The sequence below is a fragment of the Lepeophtheirus salmonis genome, chromosome 7 (genome assembly GCF_016086655.4).
Source record: "Lepeophtheirus salmonis chromosome 7, UVic_Lsal_1.4, whole genome shotgun sequence".
NCBI lineage: Eukaryota > Metazoa > Arthropoda > Copepoda > Siphonostomatoida > Caligidae > Lepeophtheirus > Lepeophtheirus salmonis.
Window position 1 is genome coordinate 18003070 of NC_052137.2, and position 25764 is coordinate 18028833.

A 25764-nucleotide genomic window follows, 5' to 3' on the forward strand; every position below is an offset into this window, starting at 1 on the left:
AGTCCATCATTTTCGTCTCAAAAACAATTTTTGGGGATCTAAAATGCTAACTCAAAATGAATGAGTTAAATAAAACACCAGGTGATGTTGTTAAAAAACTATAACATTGACAAACTAGTACTCTTTTATGTTTGACCATTTTATTATTTCTATGAAGAAATTTTGGCTATTTTTCTTAGAAATAATATAATTATCTTATCATAACTGCTCTTTTCATCAAATATTACTAAGTAATATTATAATACAGTATGTAATTTATTTTAAAAATGGTGAAGAAATAATATGACAGTGATTATGAGTATATAAGATATAAATAGCGGTGGTATGGTTATGTTATTTGGCTATCTACCAAATGATTTTGGGCCTTTTTTCTGGTTCTTTTCGGAGGAAAGGTTGCGTGGTACAATAAAGCTAACGACGTGTAGTAGGTACGACTAAAGTCTTTTAACGCTTAAGGTACGACTTGGAATTCCATTACACAACAGTCAACAAAAGGAGGGAAGTGAGACAAGGAAGAAGTCGGAAAGACAATTTATTCATGGTCATTTGGATGGATCTCTCTGACGTAGTAAACGGATATATGGATCAGCATCCATCCATCCTTCCCGTTCCAATATCCAATTCACACGCCATTGATACTCTTTTCAATGGTATGGCCTGTTCAACTCTAAAGACTAGATCCCTTGAGCAAGTGCTTCACTCAGTCAGTGGATCTTGTACCCTTTAATGGAAGGATCTTTGATTGTGCAAATGCCTCTTCATGTGAAGTTCTGTGATAGTGACTTCTGATCTCTTTAATTATTGTCCCTATATATATATTTGATAAATTCATCTAGATCTTCTACAGAATCATCGTATACTTCTACATATAAGAACGAAGGAGTTCCAAAAACGATAAAAAGGCCCAATAAGAGAGTTCTCATCCTCCATCCACAGCTCCTTCTTTGGAAGTCTTGAAAGTCAACTCTCCTTCGTCTCCTACTCTAAGAAAACTATTCCATTAACAAGAGTCGTTCAGTGCCCTTGATGTATTTTCATTGTATATAAGGCAGAAATCACTCATCGCAGTCAGAGTTTTATCAATTCCATTTATAAGTTGGAGTACTTTGTGATATGCGGTCTATACGGATAATTAATTAACCTAGACACTTCAATCTCACGCCTGATTTTTGTTTTACTACTGAGTCTATTTTGTCATTGGATAACAAGTGCAAGATCATTCTAGACTCGTAAAGAAATAGCGCTTCTCTTTTCTCGATATTTTGGTCTACAATATATATTCTATTCTGATATTACATATAAATAGTTGTTTGGAACTGGAGAGTTCAACAAAAATAAATAATTCCCAAATGAATTACCCAGTTAGGAACAAAGAGTTATAATTTCTCATCCACAGCTCCTTCGTTGAAACTCTTGAAGCATGTTTCTTCCAAAGTCGACTTTTTTTTCGTCTCATATTCTAAGAAATAAATTTCATTGTTAAGAATCCTTCAGTTTCATTGATGTATATAAGGCAGAAATCCCTTGGAAAAAAGTTGAAGTCAATCTTATACTCATAATGAATATGCACCCTTTTTTCTCAATACTTTTGTCTGCAATGCATATTATATTTTGCTGTTATCTGTATAAATAGATTTTGTGAATTTTTGAGTGCAATGTGATTATGTGATAAAAAATTATAAGTGACATCTTAACTTCTGTAGACTTCTATCGGAAAACCTTAATATAATTGTAATTTCGAAACTTAGTTAGTCTTAATCATTTTCTAAAAAACTTAATTGTTTATCACCATATTAGAATATTACCCCCATGAACATTTAGGATCTCCACACTAATAAAGATTATTAATAAATATTTCCCTCAACATTTCTTATATTTAATTATTAGTTATATTAAAAATACGCATTAATGACATAGATACAGACGTTCAAAATTAAAAGCTAACTATATGTTATCCTGCTTTTCTTTGATTTATACCTATAAATCTCTTATGTACATTATGAAAATGTATTGTTAAATGAAGGTATGAATAAAACAATTTTTTTTTTTGATTAAATCCTTTAGTAAACAAAATCAAATAAATCCAACTTGAGCACACTACAACACAATAGGAAGAGAGGAATCTCTTGTTTCTAATATATTGACAAATAGCTTTGTAAAGCATCGCCTTGGATTTGTCGACGTCAATAAAATTTATCGAGTTTTGGTCGTAGAGAATATCATATTGTAAAGTTGACTAGCATGTAACGTAGTTACATATAATAAATCTGAAGCCCTTTTGTGACCATCCCTATTAACACTATCTTGAAAAGTTTAATGAGATCCCGATCTTCATCAGAAAATTCAACACCATGAGATTTCTCAGAATTCAAAAAGGTTGTGTGTTCGCAATCCTTAATTTTGAAAAACTTAATGATGGAAGAGGCTATGTATCCAGATATATTAAACAATAGATTGGCTTGAGATTCTTCCATATTAAAATTAGAACTAAAAAACTTAAAATAAATAATATATATGTATTAGGAACAATTATCACTGCTTACAAATTAAATGATGTTTTTACTTTCACAATCATACTTGTTATTTGATTTTCATTTAATATTCTTAAGTTTCTAGTATAAATTCATTTCTTTATTTTTTTAAATATATACGTAATATTAACATAATGATATATGTTCTCTTAATTAAAATAAAAGTATTGAAAAATGTTCATAAATGACATAATATATCCCTTCAATGCTACGATATAACTACATACAAGGAAATCTATAGTTAGAGGAAGGGACATCTTTTTTACTCAGGACCAATGGAGGTGAAAAGGAGAAGTTTAGCTTTTGATTCCCATACTATTTTACTTCTAAGAATCTCTTCATTCTAGTATTTTCCTTATTTTTTATCAGGCCTCATAGGTATCATGATATGGACTCATATTGGACTTTGAAAAAGTATATGCTTTACCCGTCTGAAGATCTATGTGCCATGGCATAGATGATGTATTGCGTGCATGGCAAGAGGTCGATTCGTGGGTGAATAGATCTTTGTATGTATATTAAGTGAATAAGGAGATAATTACGATCTCAGAGCGATGTAATAATAATGAAGTGATATTTTTTGTGTGTAAAGTGATAGATATCGTCTCCATCTATTTTTATCAAGTTGGATACCACCCGGACTGTTCTATTCATCTCATTTTATTATAGACTTCTACTCATGAATCACACTCAACTCGGGCAAGATACCATAAGGACTTTAGAATAATCCCGGAATCGTTAGACGAACTCAAGTTTGGAAAAAGAGGATTCCACTACAACACAGTATATTATATTCGAATGAAAGAGTGTTCTGATAAATGTGCTTTCATAATCTAAGGATATCTATGTATTAAGTAAAGAAAAATATTGTTATCCCCTCTACTCTCTGTGTATTTTAAAAGAGGCTTAAGTAGGCATGTTAAAGAATAAAATATCCCTCCATAATTAGTAGTAATTACTGATTCAGTTCATACTTTATATATAAAGAAAAAGGTGAATTGTCATAATTCACACTTACAACCATTTTCTTGTGAGCAAAACAATGCAGTGAGAGGAATACTACAAATTCGTTTTCAATTTTAGGCATTTGCTCATAGATTTTATTTCCAGTATCTTCACAATAAGTTCTAATAGCTCTATTTTTTATATTTCTTCAATAAAATCCATAATTTTGGTTTGAGCACATAAGATATTTAGGCTCTAACTCCACGATATACTGTCGATTATTGGTCATCAAATGAAAATTAGAATAATACAATTGACTATGAAATTCCTGGAATGATGTATCAGTAGGGAAAAGAGTTGAGATATGTACAATTGTATGGTTCCTAAAAACGATAAGGAAAAATACATTAAATCCAATAATTCTTGTGTAGTATAAGTAGGGGAGAGTGAGGATACTTATTACAATGGAGACATGTTACACTGCCTATCCAACAACTATGTTCTTATACAATTGAATGTCTTCTTTTGTCAACATACAACCCGGGTTGTTTAATGCTTACAGTTATAGAGAATTTTAGCATTGAAATTTTTGACACAAAAAGTAAACATTTTGGGTAAGTGTTTGTTGATATATATTTCTATTATAAAACATGAGATTTTTAATTTATTTCATTAAATGTCAGTCTCGCATGTTTTTCAATTAATTAATTTGCTTGTTAAATATTATTAATTTCAATATTTAGTTCAAATAATTTATTCTGATTCCAACACTACGGAGGAAACTTTTTATTAGGAGCTCATTTTTATTATGTATTCTCGTACTATATATATATATAAATATATTATATTTTGTTTTTTGTGTAGTTTCATGTTATACTTTAATTATCGATCACAGTAAGTAGAAAAAAAAATATTTTTTTAATTTTATTATTAACTATGGATCAATTCCTGCAAATTTTTTATTTATCTTATATATGTAATTATAAGTATCTACTTAAAACTGTTAGCTTTAACTATAATAAAAAAAAAAAAAAATGCTTGAATATTTTTACATGTTTCCTCCTGCTGTAACATGTCTCCTCCTGGTGTATCAAGTATCTTTCTTTTGGTTAGTTTCGTAAACACCAATGAATGTCTATTAATTATTACACTACATCAAAAATCGTTTCATCATCTTTGTATCTCGAAGATAATGGTATAATGAATCCTCGTTATTTTTTATCAGTTACTCTTTTCCTTGTTTATTCTTCTTGAGAATGTTCAGTTCTGTCCCTTTAATCTCATCTTTACTAACATGATATATTATCTACTAAGTCTTTAAAATATATCCTTCGTTTTCTTCCTAAGGGATCTTCAAGATCAGCTATCCACAATTTTACATGCAGTTGATTTACTCGTGATAATCCATTTATTGGATCATGTACAGATGACTTGGAGCTTTGCCAAGTAGATTAACTTCTCCCCTTCAATACGGAGGACACTACACTTCTTCAAGGGAATGAATTATCCCCCTCTCGATCGGCTTTAATAGTAAAAATGTATTCCTACTCCAAAAGTTGTAATATTTGAGCGACATTAAGATACCCTGTCACTTGTATCTTAAAATTTTGATTAAAATTGTAAATTTCTCAACATTTGGTGACTTTTTTACTTTTAAACACAAATAAAATATAGAATAGATTAAAATTTTAAAGTAAAAAAACCATTGTATTTTAAGGCCATCCTAACCAACATCATCAGATTTTTTTAATATAATATATTTGAAAATGCATGACTATGCATTTCACATTGCAACGTTAATCTAATCATGGTGAGCATTTTAATTGCTTCCACCGTCATATCAGCTCTAAACTTAACAATAATTGTATCAACACTTCAAATTATTACGTAATAATATTATTCTAATATTTTAGGTACTCTGTTAATTCAATATCGCAAGAAATATATTTGGTATTCTTAATTTTACATTCTATGATTAAATATATGTTAAAATAAAGCAAATCTCTTTGTAATCTAGTACATAGTTGGATATGTAATCAAAAATAAATTTGCCGATCATTTAATATTAATATTAGGTGTGAGTAGAATTACTTTCAGGTTATGAATTTTTTTCCAAATGGGATATTCTACTCTCTTATTATTCTTATAAAATTGATACGAGGTGTCCCAATGTAAAAACTATAATGAACATTGGATATCATGTTACATTTCTCGACAATCTTCTATTCAAACACATCAATATTTTTATCTTTGTTACTTAATTCAACGTCTTTAGAAGATTTCATGATGGTGAATAAAGATGGAGAATCCAATAAGAAAAGTCTAACGAAGCGTCAAGAAGAATTCCATATAAAGAAGTATATGCTTGGTGTTTCAATTCTTTTAATCTGTTTGGATATGACGAATGCAATATCTTTTTTTCAATATGAAAAGTGTTCTAGTTCACCATGTTGTACTCTTGTTAAAATGATTGGACCTTTAGCATCGCTCCGTTTACTTCAGATTCTTGGCTCTTTTATTGAATTATCATTTGACCTTGGATTATTTTTTGGTGTTTGGAGAAATAGACCTTCACTCTTATTCCGATGGTTGATCTATTATGGAATTTGTGCATCTATCAACCTTATATACGAATTTGGATACTTGTGGAGTCGTATATCTGGCACTAAAGTATGGAACGATCAGTCATATAATCATGGACCTTCTCATTTAGTTCAATTTTTTTGTATGGCGTTTCTCTGGTCATTTGTGTATGAATTTAGAATGAAAATCTTTAAGAGAAGTACGCGTATCATTCACAGATATTGATATAATGCTTTATTTCTTGTAAAAAAATAATATATATGAAGTATATTTAAGTACAAATACAAAAATAAATAAATAGATTAATATTAATATATATTTAATCCATTGTCAATAGTAAGATTTTCTTCTTTTATTTAAAAATATGAAAAAATTAACGTGAGTTAACTTTTATTCATTTGTTTTTTAGGATCTTCAAATAATTTATTGAGTAAATTAATTAATTATCTGTAAGTTAATTGTAACAAATACTCAGAAGAACCTACATATAATTTACGTATGAAATGAACAAACAAACAAAAAAAAAAAAACATATCATTCTGAAATGACGGAACTACAATGAACTCTGGAACTTTTCTAACTTGAATAAGAAACCATTATGTTGTAACAAAGTAAATAATTAAAACAGAGCATAAATAAATAAACTGAAATAGATCTCTACTCCACGAAAATATAGAGATTAAGAATAAAATGTTAAAACGGAGGATTGATTTCCACGAATCAATAAGAAAGGAGGCATGTTCTTGGTCATCATTTCCAACCAACTCATATATAGTTGGGCAACAGCTGTCCCACGTCTAGGAATTGACAAAGTCCTGAAAATAGGGAATAATGAATTACTCAATAATGAATAAATGTAAGAATAACTTACATTATAATCATTTCGGATCTTTTAGAATGTTCTCTTAGTAATTCTGTGAGCCTCAAGTGCCTATTCGTTTTTTCCTTTTGACTGATTATCTCTGATTCTTCTAGAGGTGGTTTTATTTCATCCAAAATTTTCTTGAACTCTTCCTTCGTAGGATCTAAGGCTTTTTTTGTGACATCAGGGATGACTGTTACATCAGAATAGTCAATTCGGAATTTCGCTAATAGAGCTGCCATACTGAAATAATCCATAGATTATCATTTGATAAGATTTTATAGTTATAACTTACTTCCTTGTTTCGCGGTCAAGTTCGTCTTTTCTATTAGCTAAGGCGAAAACTCTTAGCTGACACTCTGCAAATTGAGCCCGTGTTGTTAAAATATAAGGTAAGAGGAGAGTGAGGCCACCGTCATCATAGAGCCACCAAACATCGATATTACCTTTTCTTTTCTTAATCTATATAGGTATATAATATATTGATAAAATGATTTTATTCTATTATAACTCTCAAAAGTGTATCTTTAACAAACCTGAAACTGAGTGATGTCCTGAACAGTATTTTTGGGGAGAGGATTCCCATCGATGCCTGTATATACAGCAGTGGATACTTTGCGAGTACGTACTTTCTTTTGTTGGAGTTCTAAAGATTTTCCTTGTTTACCATTCTTCTCATCTTCATTTTCTTCATCCAACTCGATTTCATGTTGCTGTTGCTCCTCCTCCCCAATAACTTTCGAAAAATCACAACCCGATTCAAGACGTAAAATCCCTACTCCAAGATGTAAATCGAAAGCATGATGAAGAACAGAAATGTATTCATCTAATCCCTTTGGATCCTCTAACCAATCCCCCTTGTAGCCAAAAAGTACCATATTTGGTCTCATTTTTCCAATCCCTGCAAGGTTCATACAAGCAATTGCACCTTCTTCAAAATTTTTATTTTGAGTAAGAGAATAAAATGATTTTATTTTATGGTCTCTAAACCACATTTGAACCGTGTTCCTCAAAAGTTCTATATTCTTAAATGGTGCATCACCCTAAAAAATATTTAAAAGAGATGTGTATTACTAAAACAATCTAGTCCTAAAAACTACATGAACTCACAATATTAACATGAGCACACATTAGGAGAGATAATTTTTTGGTTATAAGATTGGCAAAATCTACAAGTGGAGGCCTATGAGCAGGAAGACCTGTAAACACTAGGACTTTAGGTCTGTAATTTTTAACGTGTTCTGGAGTATCGTTGAGGGATTGAATGCTTTTTAGAGTTGTGACAAATTGTTGAGCTTGAGTTGAACTACCCCAGTTAGCCTCTGGCTTTCGGTAGCTAATATAGAGGTAAAGGGCAATAATTACCATGAATGTCACAAGGGCAGTTTTCCAGTCCATTAAGAACATAACGACAAAACATAAGAAGGTTCCAAAAAGAGAAACCCATTGGTTATAATATTTAAAAGAGGGTCTCCATCCTGGAGACTTTGTTATAGAAGCGTGGAAGACAGAAAAGTTGATTAGAGCATAAGCTGCTACGAAAAAGTTTGACAACAAAGTTGAAACGGCGTCGAGTTCAGCTAGATTAATATGAACAATTAATGATAATATCAGTTTATGTTTAGATGCATCAAAAGTATTGAGCTTACCAATTAGGATGCAACCCATAGAAATGATGAAGACAAGAAAATACCCTCTAATAGGATCGTTATTAGCACCAAAACCAGGAGCAAAAATATGAATGAAGGGATAAAGTTTGTCTTTGGCTAAGGCTTGAAGTACTCTGGGTGCTCCAACAAGAGATGCAATGGCTGAAGATAAAGTTGCAGCAAAACAACCGGCATAAATCAAGTAGCCAGTGTATGATATTCTCTCCATAGCTTGTTGATCATTTGATGAACCATATTGACAAAAATCATCAGCCGGTCTACCAGAGCAGTTATTGAAATAGAGAGCACCTTCTACTCCATTAATCCAATTTTCATATTCTGTTTGATTACCTGATGCTTCAGTATGCATTACTCCAGTAATAATCGTTCCATAACCAATATAAGTAATAAAAGTCACAATAATGGCAAGTAAAGTGCCTAAAATTAATGTAATTAACCATCAAAGGATATCATTGAATTACTTTTATAATTTACCTTTAGGAATAGCTACACCAGGATCTTTTAAATCTCCAGATAAATTAGCACCAGCAACAATACCAGTTACAGCAGGGAAAAAAACACCGAAGACAGAAAAGAAAGATGGTGGGTTACCTGGGTCCTTGTAATCATGATAAGTTGGGCTCAAATTATCTACAAACAGCGTTCCATTATACCCAACAAACCCATATGCGGCGTCCTCTTTTGTTGGTAAAAATGAACCAACTACGAAATCAATTTGTGATCCAATTAACAGAAACAATAAAATCATCTGAACGCGAGTCACCCACTCCATTCCAACGATAGCAAGCGCCAAAACAGCGACTAATGAGATTGCTCCAATAATACGGACGTCATTTGTCGTATCCGAGAATATCAGGTGTTCTAATTCAAAGTATTGTTTACACATATCCAATAGGGATTGACAAAAACCAATGATGTACATAGATACTGCAATAGAGTTGGCTAATGTAAACATAATGCCAATGGCTCCACCAAATTCCGGTCCTAAGGAGCGAGATATCATATAATAGATCCCTCCTCCTCGTATCTGTCCATTTGTGGAAACTGCTGACATGGACAATGTTGTGATCACTGTTACAAGATTTCCAAGGGCAATCACTCCCAATCCTTGAACTGAAAAGACCGACTTTATTAATACAATGGTTAAAAATGGAAGAAAAAAATATCTTACTCAATCCCCCTTGGCCTACAACCCAAGTAAGACGAAGAAAAAGCATAACACCCCAAATGTTGAGCAAACATCGCATCTAAAAAATACATGTAATTATTCATCTCATTCCATTTTTATTAGTATTAACTTACGAAAACACCTTCAATCCATCCAAATCTGACCACTTTACCCTTGGATTGTTCCTCCTCATTTTTCTCCACATCATCCTATAAAAGATATAAATAAGCATGCTAATAAAATCTTTAATATTATATAGATGGATTAAAATTATTAACCATATCCTTTTTATCTAAAAGCCGCCCATTCTCCGCTTGCTCCTCTTGTAGCTCCTCAAGAGTGGGACGCGAAAATTTACGAGGATGATTAGATATCGATAATAGATTTCTATAATGAGACTCCGAGGGAAGAGCATCCCGGGTTAAATATTGCCGAAAGGATTTGAAATATTGGGTACTATACGTTGGATGAAAACTATTAGTTTCTTCACCTCCAGCTTTATCATGGTCGGGAACATTGTTTGTTTCAGGATCTCCCTCAGTATCTTGTTCCGCTAAATTTGCAGAAGAAGGAGCCACAGAGAACCGGGTCTTTTTCGTTTCCGTATTATCACTACTCATTTTCACCGTTCTTAGTTAAGGCGGATCACAAGTCAAGTCAACACACACAGAGCGCAAGTACAGAAAATCCTTCTTTATGATTAATGATCACAACAGCACTAGCTACTCATTTCTTAAATAATGATTGTATATTTAGTTATATAGTACAAGAGTAGTCCGATCCTGGATCCTTCTCACTTTGAGAGAAAAACTGTAATGAACAGATTTGAGTATCAACCATGAAATCTACTACTTCACATACTAATATGTTGTACGAGGGAATCTTTTTTCTTACAACAACCTCCCCCCGGCCGGCTTCAACATCTTCTAACCAATTAAAGGTATTTGTTCTTTCTCTCATCTACAATAATAATATGTATTTAAATTGAAAATAACGTACTAGAGAGACTACTACTACTCTTAAAATATATTACTACTAGAAACCCGAAGATCACCTTCCAATATCATATACAACAAATTACACATATAGCCACACACACTCTGAATTTGAAAGAAAAATATCAGGCGGCTCCGTCTCCTACATTATCCAACCCCAAAAACAACTCATTCTCAACACACACGCCGACACTGTTAAACCTATGAAAAATATACCTAATAAATAATAAGCAATATTGTAGTGCTAGCAAATAAAGATAGGTACAGAGTGGTGTAGTGTAATTATGGCCAAAGAAAGATTCATCTATATACAAATAATAACTGATTAGTTAGAAGAGGTTTAATCTATTGAAGGATTACTCAGAATAAAATTACTCATCGTTGACAAATAAATCATAAAATTTCGAATCCCATGTTTCATTGGAATATGAGTCCACCCCTCCCCTATGTTAGGCCTTATCAATCCTTCCATTCATCAGTTCCTTTTAAAAAAAAAAAAACATGATCCATAAATTGATAGTAAATAATTCAAATCTTGTACTAGAGACATAGTCATAATTGTCCCACGCGATTCAATTACCCCCTTTGAGATGGAGCATATTATTATTTCATGTGTCCGAGGCACCATCACGTATCATGTTATGTATGATAATTAAATCTTGAATTATGGCAATCAATGGAAAACAAGATTTAAATAATAATATAATCGATCCTTTCTGTAAAAAGAAAATTTACTTGTGAAGAAACAACAGAGAATATTGAGTACAGGAGCACATATTATATTGTGTTCCGATATACATATTTATTAGTGTTCGGGTTCGGTCTGAAAATCATAGACCGTTCTGAGACCCCTATGACTCTTAGAAGACCGAATTAGTTCGGCCCACTAAAGAAGTTCGGTTTGCACAAAGAAAACATCGGTGTCATTTAAAATTTTGTTTGGCAGGCTCTATACCTGAATAATTGATGACATCAGCGGTGTTTTAAGATTGTGAACATTGGCACAAAAGCCTCATAATATGATTTTAAATGGGCTGTATAATTCTAAATCGATAAGAAAGTTGGACTATAGATTGATGCAGTAAATAAAACAGTCCACAATTTGAAAACGATTAAATTTTGGTCTACGGTCTGAAATATTCGTTAAATCACTTTAGACCATTCCGAAAAAAGAAATTTGGTATTGAACCGAGTCTCAACACTAATATTTGTATATAACGATGGATCTCCGGGGGAGGGATGATACAAAATGATGTTGAAAGTTTCGATGGAACATGTGAGCTAAGTAGTGTTGTGTCCGTCCATTCCAGTCTTAGGACTGTCAGTATAAGAACTGATTAAAAAAGAAGTAATAAAGATGGGTTAAATTTCAAGAACCGAACTTAATAAGGGTTAGGACTGATATGCAGGATTGAACTGGACCGAAACGAGACTGGAATACATTCTTTAGTCCTATATAAGGATCGACACAACTCTAGAACTAAGATTGAGTTAGAACCACAAAAAAAAAGGACCCTGGGGATTATTAATTAAAAACATATCGTCCATGATAAACTAATGCAATTTTCAAATAAGTAATAAAAAAAGGGGAAATAGCATGAAAGATTATTGCTAAAAATAAGGGAGGCCTGAGGAAATGACCTTGAACCGTTGAAACACTCCTGAATGGATACAATACAAGAAATATAATCACCACCGATTGTAGCTTTTAAAGCTATATACTTATTTAATGATTAGGAAGCCCCCTCCCCTCCCACCCCTTGTCGTTGTATTAGTAGTAGTAAAGTTCATGGCCAAGCCTTCTAACATTGGGAAAATTCACTGTAATTATAACACATCGTATTTGAAGTTTCACCACTACTAAGTTTGTCTTCCAGAAATACTACATACTAGCATAATATAGTATACAGAGAAAGCAAAGCATGCATCTTTTTCATTCTCAGTGGAATAAAAAAATAAAAATAAAAACACCGGCGAATTACCTCGTTCCCTTACGTCGAAACGTGTGCTGAGAAGAAGAACGAACACGCGCCATTTTTTTCCAAAAGAGAAAGAGTGCGCTTATAAGCTTGTAAAATAATGAAAAAAACTGCGTTTACGATCTCTTGCTAGCTATTATATTATTGACAATTAGTGATAGAAATTTCAACTCTTTTGAATGAGCCAGATCAGAATAGCCGAGATTTTCGGCTCTCCATGTTAACACTTATACCTTCATGAATTCACTAGCACTGTTTAGTCTTGTGATTTGTATACACATGTTATATCACTTAAATTTAAATCTATTGCTGTACTAGGAATAGAGAAAGAAAAATATGTAGATGACAACCGTTGTTACCTTAATTGTATCTCTCAGCCTTTACGGCAAAAGAAACAGAAAAATACTTAAATTCAGATGGTAATTAGCACATTTTTCCCAACTATGGAATTAATATTCAATAGGTGTTGAGAATAGTTCACAGATTAACATGAGTTTATTCGAATTCAACCAATCAACGTTCAGAACACTGATAAAAAAAGAACAAAAATATGGACAGCTGACAAATACTTTATACACTTTTGTGTTAGTGGAGTAACACCTCATATGCAAAAGACTGTTCCAGTGTCTTCAGTTCTTAATCTTAGTATGCTAAGCAGGAATGATTCCACCGTAATTAACAGTCATTTAAATGACATTTAATACATTTTACATTTTATACATTTAAATGGTTGATTATTTCCCTCGGATTTTAAAATAATATACCAAATAGTAGACCAAACACAACACCTATACAAAACTTGATCAAGACCAGAATATATATTCTTTGTTTGCACAACTAAGACAAGTGGGCAAGTAAAAATCTTTTTCGCAGATTTTTTTTTTGCTATGGTATTAGCCAATGGGCGATAAGCCTTGTTTACTTATTAGTAGTTTGTTTTGATAATCGAGGACAGTGACGCCATCTTATGTGTATTATTGTTTCTTTGTAGTTCTAATACTTATTTGTTTATTACAACCACTTGGAACATGCCCTTTGTCATTATCAACTGTAAAATCCCTTGTAACTTGCTTGAAGAACTACTCTGCTACTAGACAAAGCAGATAGAAAATGTCTTTCGAACCAAATAAAATACGTTTAGCAATCATTACCTCGTTAACACAAAAATATACATAAAGTGTTTTTGTTGTCAGCTGTCAATGTTTCTGTTTATTTTCTTTCAATTATAGTTCTGAATGTTGATTGGTTGAATTAGAACTAGTTCCTGTAAAGCTGTGAATAATTCCGAAGAATAAATGAATAATAGTGCCATATTTGAAAAAAAACAAACTAACTACTTTCTCCTTATGGGCCTTTTCTGATTTCTTTTCGGAGTAAAAGTTGCGTGATACAATAAAAATAACAAATTGTCAGTATTCACTTGTGTGTTATTTACTTATATTAGTCAGTAAACAATGCAACAATGAGTGACGCCGTCTTGCGGCAAAATAATACATCTCCCCGAATGATAATAATATCGAATAAAAAAAAATATAGGTGTATGTTATTCACATAGAGGCCATTTCTGAAAATTATTATCAGTATTCGGCATTTTTTTAAACAATTAATTTAAACAACAAGGTACAGACTGTTGACCCCACCTGGGCGATGATATAACAACCTTAACGAGAAAACTTTAAAACATTATTTTACATGCAGGTACTTTTCTGACAGGGATAAGTACAAAAAAAAACAACAACTGAATTGTGGATGTGATCCAACGCTCATCGTCGTTTACTCAAAAGAGCCGGTTCGCCTGCAATTGACACATCACTACTATGTCATTGTACAACGTTCTCCTGCATATTTTTATGGGGGTTGCTTTCTTTTTCTAACCCCTCCATTTTTCAATAGACGCTTCCACATGCTTACAAATATATAATAATAAAATTTGGGAATGGGGGGTACATCCCGTCATAAATAAGTGTGTTAGTCAATGACGTCATTTTGTTAGGTGGATCGAAAGGACAAATATGCATTGCATAGATCACCTTAAGTATATTGGTGAATTAGGGGAAAATATTGACAAGTAAAAATTAATTATACACAACATTTTATTTATATTATATGCAATCGTTCAAAAATGGTGTTATATGACGTCATAGTAAGTAGGGATTCTATTTGGCCACGCTATACAAAAAAAGGAAGGAAATTTTCTTTCATGCCTCATTTGATTCATTTATTATATATGTGACTCGTCCACACAAAATCAATCTCAAATTTGAGTGTGTATTACATTTGTATTCTTCGACGAATTATCGTCCATTTCTATGAACAAATTATTATTATTAACATTTTGAGAGGCCCGCAAATTCCACTTAAAGTAGCCAAAATGGATCCTTGAAATAAGAAAAATGAGAAGTTGATGGATTTTATTCAAACCGGGCCATATCGGGGCTAATATGAGTATCTTTAATCAAACGAATGTTCGAAACGATAGCTACAATTCTTGAGTATCTTAACTCGTCCCATTAATTTAAATAGTAAACCTTTAATTGACTCAAATATTGGCCTGTATGTAGAAATGAAGTAAAAAAAATTATTAGATTTTCTCCTTTTTTGGATTTTTGTTCAAGATTATTTTTATGTTGACGCCACGACATATGCAGGATCGAAATACAATCAAAAACCTTTATGCAGAGTCATTGTAATTTCATTTTGTATGTATAAAGAATGAAAAATCACGTGGATTAATTTTCACCACTCACCATCAGTACGAAAAAGCGCCTCTTTACTAATAATATCCATGATCTTTCAACTTAACAGAGATTGCATCACACGGCCTTACTCTCACTACCAAAATTATTTACGGTTTATTTTGCAAAGAGATAAAAAACCTTGAAAAGAAAAAGTTGAAGCCATCACAGTTGACCAAAACATTCAAATTGTAGTCCTAATAAATAGATATATGTTAACAACATAGACGGTGCTTCAAATATTTTTATGATCGATCTTCACAGCTGTATTTTATATTTGATTATATATTTTTTTATGGAACTCTTCAGTTTTTTTAGGATTATAGAATAATCCCATGCAAGATCTAGAGTGATTAAAAAACTATATTTTCCATTGTTTTGATCAACTAAATTACGGCTTCGATTTTTTTTCTAGCTTTTTCTTGTTATCAGCTGTCGATGTTTCTGCTTCTCTTTCCCTAATCATAAAATGGATTGCTTGAATTCTATTGAGCTCTTGTTAAGAACTGTGAACAATTCTCAACATTTAGTCAATAGAACATTTTCATGTCACGTCAGCATTCTTGACGTCGGCCATTTTGGGGCCCTAAACAACCAAGTTTTATAACAATAAAATCATTTTTCCTTCTTGTTTATGGAAAATGTTGAACTATTGGATGTCAAAATGGGAACAAAAAATAAAAAGATTTAAACTTTACGGTCCATAAATAATATATTCCCTTTAATACCTTGTTGTATTATTTATCTCACCCTAAATTGCATTAAAATTTGTGTTATTGTATCTATCGTTAAACAATCGTATTTCCATGTTCTAATCATTTTACTTCTTTCTCATCGGTAATCGATAAAAAAAGTACAAATTTAGACATTTCATGAGAATTTTCAATACTTATTACTCTGATTTAATTTAAATATCATTGTTTATCATTGTCATTAAGTAATATTTAATGCAGGTTTTGTTTTTTTAAATTCTTAAAGTAACTTGATGAAGTTTCATCAATATTTATTGGAAATTTTTCTATTTTATATAGTAAAAATATCAACTTGGAAAAACTCAGATGGTGTCTTCTTTAATTATAATACAATTTATGATGTCAGTAAAATTGCATAACTAGCAAGCAAGGAGCATTTTAGTTGTAATGGTGTTCTATGTCAGCAGATATGTCGTCTATCAAAGTTGCCAACTTACTACAAAATGTATAGAATTTTTATTTATTAATCCTCGCGAGGATTTAGACAATTTTTACATCTCTAAGAGAGTTATAAGATATAAAATGCACGTCTGCAGGATTTTATAATCATTCCATAGTTGGGATACCAATTCATTTGGCGCTTTTTTTTCTTCTTTTTTTTGAGGAAAGATTGGGAAATTCGGAATACCATACAAGTATCGACTGATGAGTCTAGCAAACTAACAAGGGATGCCAGTTATTTTATGATGAGTTGAATCAAAATGATTGCATCTTATGTGGTGAGTTAGTTCGGAACAAAAACAATCTTGACCAAAAATCAAGAAAAGGATAAATCAACATTTTTTAAATATCATACTAGCACGAACACGCTATCTGTAAGAAATCCATTAAAAAATTAAAAAGACTTTATTTATGTTAAAATTCTCAACTAAAACGATTCACTATAAACTGTAATTATACAATAGCTAAATTTATATTGTAAAAATTCCTCGTATACAACATTTTTGCTTTATTCTGCCCATTTGATGTCAATATAATCAAACCTGCACCCCCTTCTGACACTCTTGAAAATGCAACATATAGTGGACCATGTCAAAATACTGATTTTGGTAAATATAAAGCAAATTTTTTAAATGTTTGACTCGGTAATTTATTTATTGTCATGCCATTGCTAACTTGCCATGTTTTTTCTTCAGCCATAATGAAGATTGAAGATACATACTGAGATTAACTTGCTCATCCTCTTCCTAGTTTTCTTTTTTATTTCTTATATAATATACGTTCTCCCTTTTTCTTTTAGTACAATAATTTGTTTTTTGGAGTTTTAATTTTTTTGGTGCATTTTCGAATCAACAACTCAAAGCATAATAAAAACTTTGAGACAAGGGATATCGATTTTGTTTTATGAAAAAAAAAATCAAGTTATTAGCGAAAAATTAAACTTGATTTCAAAGCTCAGGAATCTGGTCTAATCAGAATTAAACATAGCCTAACATACGTAAGTCAAAATTCCGAACAACTTTTAATTTATGTCTAAAGTCTGCATTTGTATCCATTTTTGAAATAAATGTGTTTTAATCATTGTTTGTCTAAGCAGGACATACGTCACACAAATACACACACTCAAATAAATTATTTGAATACTATGTAGGATACAGCCCCATATTTCAGTCAATTTTAGGCTTTGTATTTTAATTTCATGGATGAGTTGAAATACTAAAGAATGTTATCTTTAGTTTAAAGTCTTTATTTGATTTATGGGAGTATATTTGCCCTTTATATTGGTCTTTAATATAAAATCGATTAATTTTTAATTTATTAAAAGTGTAATCATGTATTTTTGCTATTTTAAATGCAATTTGGGGCACCTCCAAAGGATTACTTTGAGTAATTTGTTGATACGAACTGACAATAATCCGTCATATTGTAATTATAAATCATTCTACCTTGTTTTTGTGTTGATGAGCCATATAAGTACAATGATTTGCATGATACTAGCCTATTATAAGTAGACGCAATCCATTTCCTTTTCTTTAATTTTTTCTAACCGACATGAAAACATTTGTAATTTACATTGTATATTCTCATTTTTAAAGAATATATATAATATATGTAATTAACTTTCAACTTGTTTCTGATTGCAAAATGCTATATTAAGGCTGTAAGTGTAACGTTTACTGAAGCAATTCTATCATTTAAAAAAATAAATCCATTATTCTGTGCAAGGGTAGAAAAGGCCACAGCCTTTAAGAAAGAAATCTTGTCTAAAAAAGAATGTATTTGACAGAAATGAGGAATGCTTTTTATTAAAAAAAAAAGATTCTAAATTAAATAAATAAACAAATTCCTACTCAGATACGGATTTGGAATTTGTCCTCTATAAGGTTTTATAATAGTTAATACTGGTCCTGTGTAATCCAGACATAATTTTGATTAAATCATTCTATATTGCTTTTGTGTTGGCAGGCCACATATTATGTCCAATTGATATATTAGCATAATTAACTTCTTGCATTTTATTTGATACATCACATGAATATTATTCATTCCTCACACGAATGGATTTAGAGACGTAATTATAGAGTATAAATACCAGGGATGGGGCCCTCCACATGGGTAATTTTACTTGAGTCCTATAATTTAGTACTTACATTTTAATATTCATTAAACATGAGAACTGATACTTGGTTTACAAAATAGTCTTATGAATACTTAAATTTGAGGTTCTCAACAGTCTTTGGATATTGGCTAAAATGAGATAAAGAGATCATCTAGCACTAATGAAAAATTGGCTTTAATTTTAATTGGTCAGAAAATAATATAAAGATGATAAATGTATTTGATGTTTGAATTATATTTATTCAAATTATAACGCTAATGACTATAACTTGCTCGTGAATTCTGAGCTATCTTTTGATAGTTGTGGTAATCTTCATTATTTGATTTAAGTACTCATGAGTGAAAATAGTACGACATTTATTATTCATCATATTCATCTCAGTGAAAACCGACTCGGATCCTTAACAGATATAAATATAGGATCAAACCAGGGAACAATGGAATCGGTCATTTGATCCATTGTGCTAGGGAATAATTTAGCGTGAAGGTAGTATTGGTTGATGTAAAGGTGTTTGATTATAAAAGGTGGATATTAGTACCTGGCACTTTTAGAAACAATAGGGCATGATCGTTGTTTACTTATATTAATTTGTAAGAAGGAGTGGTGTCGTATTGCGACAGAATTATACATTTCTCTGAATGATAATTATCATTATCACATAGAGGAGATTATTGGGTTGTGCATAAGATTTTTGAATCGAAACCCAACACTAGTCTACCACATACAATGTACATTCTATGTACATTGTTTATACAAGAGCTGTCAATTGTCATCATCGTGTAGTATGTTGCTATCATTCGTAATTCATAGTGCATATCATTAGAACATTAATGCGTAAATATGACAATCAGCTTTGCACTTAAGTTCTATGTACAATACATACATATCCTTCAATTTTCCCTTCTAGTATCAAATTCGTAGTATGTGTAAGCAAGACTTCCGTTATAATGCAAACTGCAAAGTCTATAAAGAGATTGTTATTGTATTTTTTATTTATTAAAAAAATTTCCAATCCAAGAATAATGAAATATATTAATAGTAAATCATACATGTAATAAAAAGGTAGCTCTAAAAATACTACCCTTTCTCTCATCTCTCTTAGAATAAAGCAACTGTTTATGAATGGCGAGCGGAACTACTCTTTACACGTTGCTAGAAAGAGGCTTAATCCGTTGTAATCTAATGACCTATGTCTTGCAAACATCAAAATATAGTCTGTATTTGGTTGTCAGCTGTCGATGTTTCTTCTTCTTTGCTCCTAATCTGTATTTTGAACGTTGATTGGTTGAATTCGAATGTGCTATTGTTATGCTCTACAGAATGTCTATGAATTATTAAATGATAATTCCAGAGTTGGGATGAATTGGCTAACTCCTATTTTTTGGGCCTTTCCCCCCGGATTCTTTTCAGAGGAAAGGTTGAGTGAATGAATAAATATCACGACGTGTCGTGTTATTGAGTTGTTAGAGATGTGAAAACTATGGAAATACTCGTGAGCGTACATTAAAAAAAGTATATGTTGGAAAGCTTTAAGATATTAGTGTTCTAAACAACAAAATCTTCTCTCTGTTTTTAACATTCAAACGTATAGAGTGTGATGTCAGCATTGTTGATGGGGGCCATTTTGGTGGCATCAAAACCAAGTTTTATAGCAATAAATACATTTTTTTTTCTTTCGTACTAAAGGAAAATAGTGAGTTATTAAATGTCAAAATGGGACCAATAAATAAAAGGCCTTACTGTCTATAAAAAATATATCTTTCTAATGCCTGGTTGTTTTATATCAGTCCCTAAAATGTGTTAAAAATATCTTATCTCATCGTTATACCATCTTAACCAAATTAATATTAAGATATTTTGTCTAATCATCTTACTTTTCTCGCTCCTAATCGACAAAAAATAATACAAATATTTTCATATTATGGGGATATTCTGTAGATATTATTTAAATTTAATCTAAGTATCCCTATTTATCATTGACATACTTGTTGTATTCAATTCATGATGAAGTCTTTTTTATTTATTTATAAAGGATTTGAGGAAGTTCTAGCAAGATTTATTGGAAATTTGTTCAATATCAACTTTGAGCCCGCAAAATGGAGTCTCCTTCAATTATGATGCAATTTATAAAGTAAGTAAAAATGCATTACTAGCATGCTAGGAGGATTTTAGTTTTAATAATGTTCTCTGTCAGCAGATATGTCGTCTATCAAAAATGCCAACATATATATTTTAATTTAAACTTACGAGGATTAATACAATTTTCACATCTCTAAGAGTGTTATAAAATATGAAAACCTCCAGGATCTACAACCCTAAGGATACGAGTACAAGAGCCAACCGCTTATAACTAGTTTCTAAGACAGGTATAAAATAAATTGTTCGAAAAATGTTTGCTAAAAATATCAAAAAGGGAGTAAAAGAGAGACTCATGACGATAGTTAAATATAAATTAGAAGACTTTCTGCAGGGGGAACTTTGAAAAAACTTTTATAAATAAGACATGAAATTACCCTGCAATAGCGCTTTTTTAGAAATACTTCATCTATGCTCAAGGCTTTTAGACAAGGTTGTGCCTTCATCGGAGCAGTTCAAGAACCGTAACCGCTTTAACCGATAAAGTTGAACCGAGACCACAATATATTGCTTATCAGTCTTGGTTCATGTGCCTCTGTTCTTTATAGAATATACAAAGAAAATACAATATATAAACTAACTTTATAAGTCAATTTTTGAGGTTTTTTTTTGGCGCAATTGAAGCCCTATACCATGATTTTTTACATTGCCAGGGTGATACAATTGTATCTGAGTTCCAAATTAATAAGGGGTTCTTATGGACTGAAAACGTGGTTTTAGGCACCAGACGGTGTAAATAACAGAGGAAAGGGGTGAGGTACATTATGGATCCAGGTCCGCTACTAAGCTTGTCGGGGCCCTATAATATGATAACTAAAATAATTCTTAAGCCAGGGTTTCCCAAACTTTACCTTGCCAAGGTCCTCCTACACTACTATATTTTTAGCCCAGGCCCTCTTTATACAAAACATGTGTACTATGTATGTGTAGACCGGAGCCGAGACCAATTAAGCTGAACCAAGATCGAAACCGTTGAAATATCAAATTTTGGGGAATTTTTTTTCAAAAATATATAGCTATACAAAGAATATTTAATTTTTTTTTTTAATTTATAAAATTAAATTTCAAATATTAAATGTTTTGAGATTTTATTTTAAACTTATAGCTATTCACAAATAATTTCTAAAATTAAATATTAAATTTTTTGCTTTACTGCATAATCTGCCCGATGGTCCTATTTTTAAGGAAATAAATCTTTGAAAAAAAAATAACCCTTATTTTATTGTAATTTTTTCCCATACTGACTAAAAAGTTTTCTAGTAAAAAAACAAAAATCCTTAACTTGGGAGGGGCTACTTCCTCTCCAGCCCACCCCTGTGGATCAGGGGTGATCAGTGTTGGTTTTAGGGGGCGGAAGTAATATTTTGAAATTAGTAAAATTTAAGAGTAAATTAACCTATTATATTTGGATTCTTGCTTAATAACATAGCTTTAATTTTCTTTTGATTTTGATCATAAGGGACATATATTAAGTAAATATACTAGTTTTTGAGATCTCCCCCCATGTCTGCATTTGAGTATACTTAATGTTCATACTTCATTATAGCTTGTGTTACATAATTTCCTGCGTACGTAATTTCTGCATGGCCCCTTTAGCTATTTATAAATTGACTTTTATTTTAGTCAATTTGATAATCTGCTGTATTTTAAAGTAGGGGTGGAGGGAGTTATATAATGGTATATGATGTTTTTTTTTTTTTGATGATACTTTTATTTATTTATTTTAGAGTTAAAATTTTTCAGAGTAGAATAAATTTGAACGAAAAACATTTTTTTAAAGAAAATAAATTTATTTTACAACATTTCTAATTTTTTAGAAAGGAGGAAATATTTCGATTGCGATTAGTAATGGGACAATTAATCAAAGTTGGAAAATATAAGGAAAATAATGTTTAATTTGCAAGCCCAATTCTTATTTATTACTTTTCTAAATTATGAAAAAAATAGGCACCCAAAAAAAATAAGCAATTTTTACTTTTTAGTAGCAAATTTAATATCTGAAGTTTAATTCAATTTTCTATTTTTTTTCAAAAAAGGTAACTTGTCAATTTTTTTCAGAAATAATATTTTTTTTTTTAATTAACATGTATTGTATACATCTTTCTCAACTAAATGTAATATCTGATTTTTTTTTCAAAAATTTTTTTTAAAATTTATTTTTTTGTGAACAGCTGGAGATTTTTACTTTTTTCCCCAAAATAGTGACGACAAAGTGTATAACTATGATCAAAAGTAGCTACATATCCCCTTCCGTGATTGTTACTATTAGATTATCTATCTTATACTCTATAACGTAATACTCTGTCTGTCTTGACCAACAAACAAGGTACATCAAATTGAAAATTCCAGTACGCCAGATTACATTATGGCATAACCTTGTATTTCTCTTAACCTTTCTTTCTTTGCAGTATATGAGTCAGGGAACACTATACATAGTAGAGCTAGTGACGTCATAAATTATTTTTACTAGCTAGATGGGACTTAAGTTAAATTATTGTTACTTTTTTAAACACTTTTTCCCGACAATAAGCAAGATTTGTTCAAAAGAACAGATTTTCCAAATTTTATAAGCTCACTGATTACTCAAATTGTATCTCATAGTATATAATGAAATCCCTTACCTCCCTTAGCAGCGGAACATACTTTTTAGATAGAAGGAAGCAAGAGTTGATTATTTTATAAATAACCAAGAGTCAAACTTATTTATATTAATAAAAAAAGAAAAGAAACATGTTCTTACCACAGCTGGAGTTCTATCTAATCCAGCAAGCTGTCCCATTTTTAATTCTTCCATGGTTGGACGATTGGCTGGATCGTGTAGGTTTTTAATATCCTGGTAAAAGGATTCTTTGGGAAGAGCATCTACCTATACAATATAAAGTGCATATGTAAAATAAATATTTATATGTAATTGTTAATGGATTAAAATATTAAGAGTTCGTCATTGAAAGGTTCAGTTCACAGCCCTGCCGAAAGGGTAATTATATCTAGGTAAGTACTTTAATTTAATAACGTACTACCTAAATATTTTAATTATTTCCTTATTAAAAAGCGTAGAACGAACTCATGTTACAATCTTGTGTACGTATACTTATAAGTATATAGTTTTCTGTCAAGTTGCAATATTATGTTTACATATTTAATTGAAGCAAATATTAAAGTTGTATCATTGAAGGAAGAAATTGATGTCCTTTCTCCCTCCAAGGCATTAATGTAAAGCCTTAATTAACTTCTTATAATCCATCTCATAAAATGTACAATATATTATACTAAATACAAATAAGTTTTTTCTTAAAAACATAGCCCAAAGGTGGGGGAAAAGTCCTTATACTGCAAGTCCTTGTCGAGTCTCAAGTCTTTGCTCACAAGTCAAAGACCTTGAATCCTTTAATATATTTTTTAATGTAGTTTCTGTCCTTATTTATTCGATCCAGTCTTAGGGACTATCATTATATCTTTCAGTACAAGAACTCATTAAAAGAATAAACAAGAAATATAGTTGAGTACAGTCATCAAGGACCGAACTTTATATGTTTAAAGGACACATATGCGGAACTGAACGGTACAGGACTGAGACTGAATTGGAAGGGACTGATGTCTTCAGTCCTAAATAAGCCTGGACATAGTACTGATATTTATTGAGTACAGTTAAAGTCCTTTGCTTTCTTTTGAGTTCATTTTAAGTCCATAATTTGAGCACAAGTCAAGGTGCATGTCTTAGTAGTCAAGTCTAAATCAAGTTGCGAGTTTTTTGGTTGTGAGATAAGGTCGAGTTACAAGTCTTCAAAATATGGGCTTAAGTTCAAGTTGAGTCACAAGTTACGAATCCAAGTCCCCACCCACGTCTGTATAGGTGGAGTTTGTGGGGGGGGCAGAAGGAGAAAGGGACTTTATTATACACTTAATATTTAAATAAATAGAAATTGACCCCCTGGTATGAATTTCAAATTTCTTTGTATCTCTGTCATATCTACAAAATTGCTATCAATTTATGTCTTACCGTCATTCCACTAAGGGATCTCCGAGTATCATAGACATAGGTATGCGAATTAAAGTCTGCGTTGTCAACAGAGAGGAACCCTGGATTATCAACTCCTCCTAGTCCAGTATTGCTCCCGCTCTCCTTTTCTCCATTTCCAATCTCCATGATTGTTGTAAGAAATGACTGTTTATTCTATCACACTAATCAAGTTATTGATATCTGTAAAACAAGAATGAAGGTGATTGTTTGTTGAACTCTTCCCTCGTCTATTCATAAAATGCTTTGAGACAAATTTTATATCAATCCCAGGTTTTTATAATATTTTCCTATCTTTATCCAATGTTTACAAGATGAAGCTTAACTTGGGAGCTTATCTTATAGTATTATTTAATGTTTAAAATAAAAGAAAATTATAATTGATTAGGGCGTGATTGTATGATCTTACACTGTTGTAGCTATATTGGTCTATCTAGTGTTGTGTTGGTCCCAATTTATGTGATCTAGTTCAGTTTAGTCAGTCTTAAAACCAGTTCATAGGACTGTTGGTCCTACGGACATCCCTTATATCTGACGTCATGAGGGATCGATTTAATTTTTTTTTGGACCGTTTAATAGGGACAATTTATATTCTTCTTTTTTTATACTAAATGAAAGGGCAATTGTATATACAGAGGCTACGTCATCAGCAGATCCATACTTTGACGCTACAAGGTCCAGTTCCAATAGCGATTTAGTACACCAAGTACTGTATTAAAATACCTCTGTATCCCCAATGCAACTCTAGTACCGGTATGCCGAACAATACAAGTCCTCACAATATATACATCATACATACTTCTAGTAATAAATGTATCCAAATTAGATTT

The 25764-nt window shown here is 31.3% G+C and overlaps 1 protein-coding gene and 1 long non-coding RNA gene across 6 annotated transcripts; one reads left to right on the forward strand and one right to left on the reverse strand.

Annotated features, from left to right (window-relative positions):
* The first annotated feature begins 453 nt into the window (after nt 1-453).
* LOC121121916 (uncharacterized) lies at nt 454-3476 on the forward strand. Its single transcript, XR_005865621.2, has 2 exons — nt 454-3040; nt 3124-3476. It is a non-coding gene; the product is annotated as an uncharacterized lncRNA (long non-coding RNA).
* Nucleotides 3477-6270: 2794 nt separating this feature from the next.
* On the reverse strand, nt 6271-25257 carry LOC121121914 (solute carrier family 12 member 2). Of its 5 annotated transcripts, XM_071890124.1 has the most exons (12): nt 10793-10955; nt 10621-10719; nt 10038-10569; nt 9894-9968; nt 9763-9838; nt 9066-9704; nt 8571-9008; nt 8032-8501; nt 7458-7964; nt 7217-7383; nt 6931-7164; nt 6271-6874 (listed from the first exon to the last, which is right to left on the reverse strand). In XM_071890124.1, exons 3-12 carry the CDS (start codon nt 10377-10379, stop codon nt 6739-6741), a joined length of 3084 nt encoding a protein of 1027 aa, XP_071746225.1. In that variant the 5' UTR covers nt 10380-10569; nt 10621-10719; nt 10793-10955; the 3' UTR covers nt 6271-6738. The 5 variants fall into 5 exon arrangements, with proteins under 5 accessions (XP_071746225.1, XP_040572842.1, XP_040572841.1 ...); XM_040716908.2 differs by lacking the exons at nt 10038-10569; nt 10621-10719; nt 10793-10955 and adding exons at nt 23657-23782; nt 24917-25257; XM_040716907.2 differs by lacking the exons at nt 10621-10719; nt 10793-10955 and adding an exon at nt 12562-12689.
* Nucleotides 25258-25764: the final 507 nt, after the last annotated feature.

What these genes read in the sequence shown, in the direction of transcription:
- LOC121121914 (XM_040716907.2), bottom strand. Translation starts at nt 10,379, where the DNA reads ATGAGTAGTGATAATACGGAAACGAAAAAGACCCGGTTCTCTGTGGCT. An exon ending in TTTTAGATAAAAAGGATATG is followed by an intron (nt 9,969 to 10,037) that starts GTTAATAATTTT and finishes TATCTTTTATAG; the next exon opens with GATGATGTGGAGAAAAATGA. An exon ending in TATGGGTTGCATCCTAATTG is followed by an intron (nt 8,502 to 8,570) that starts GTAAGCTCAATA and finishes ATATTAATCTAG; the next exon opens with CTGAACTCGACGCCGTTTCA.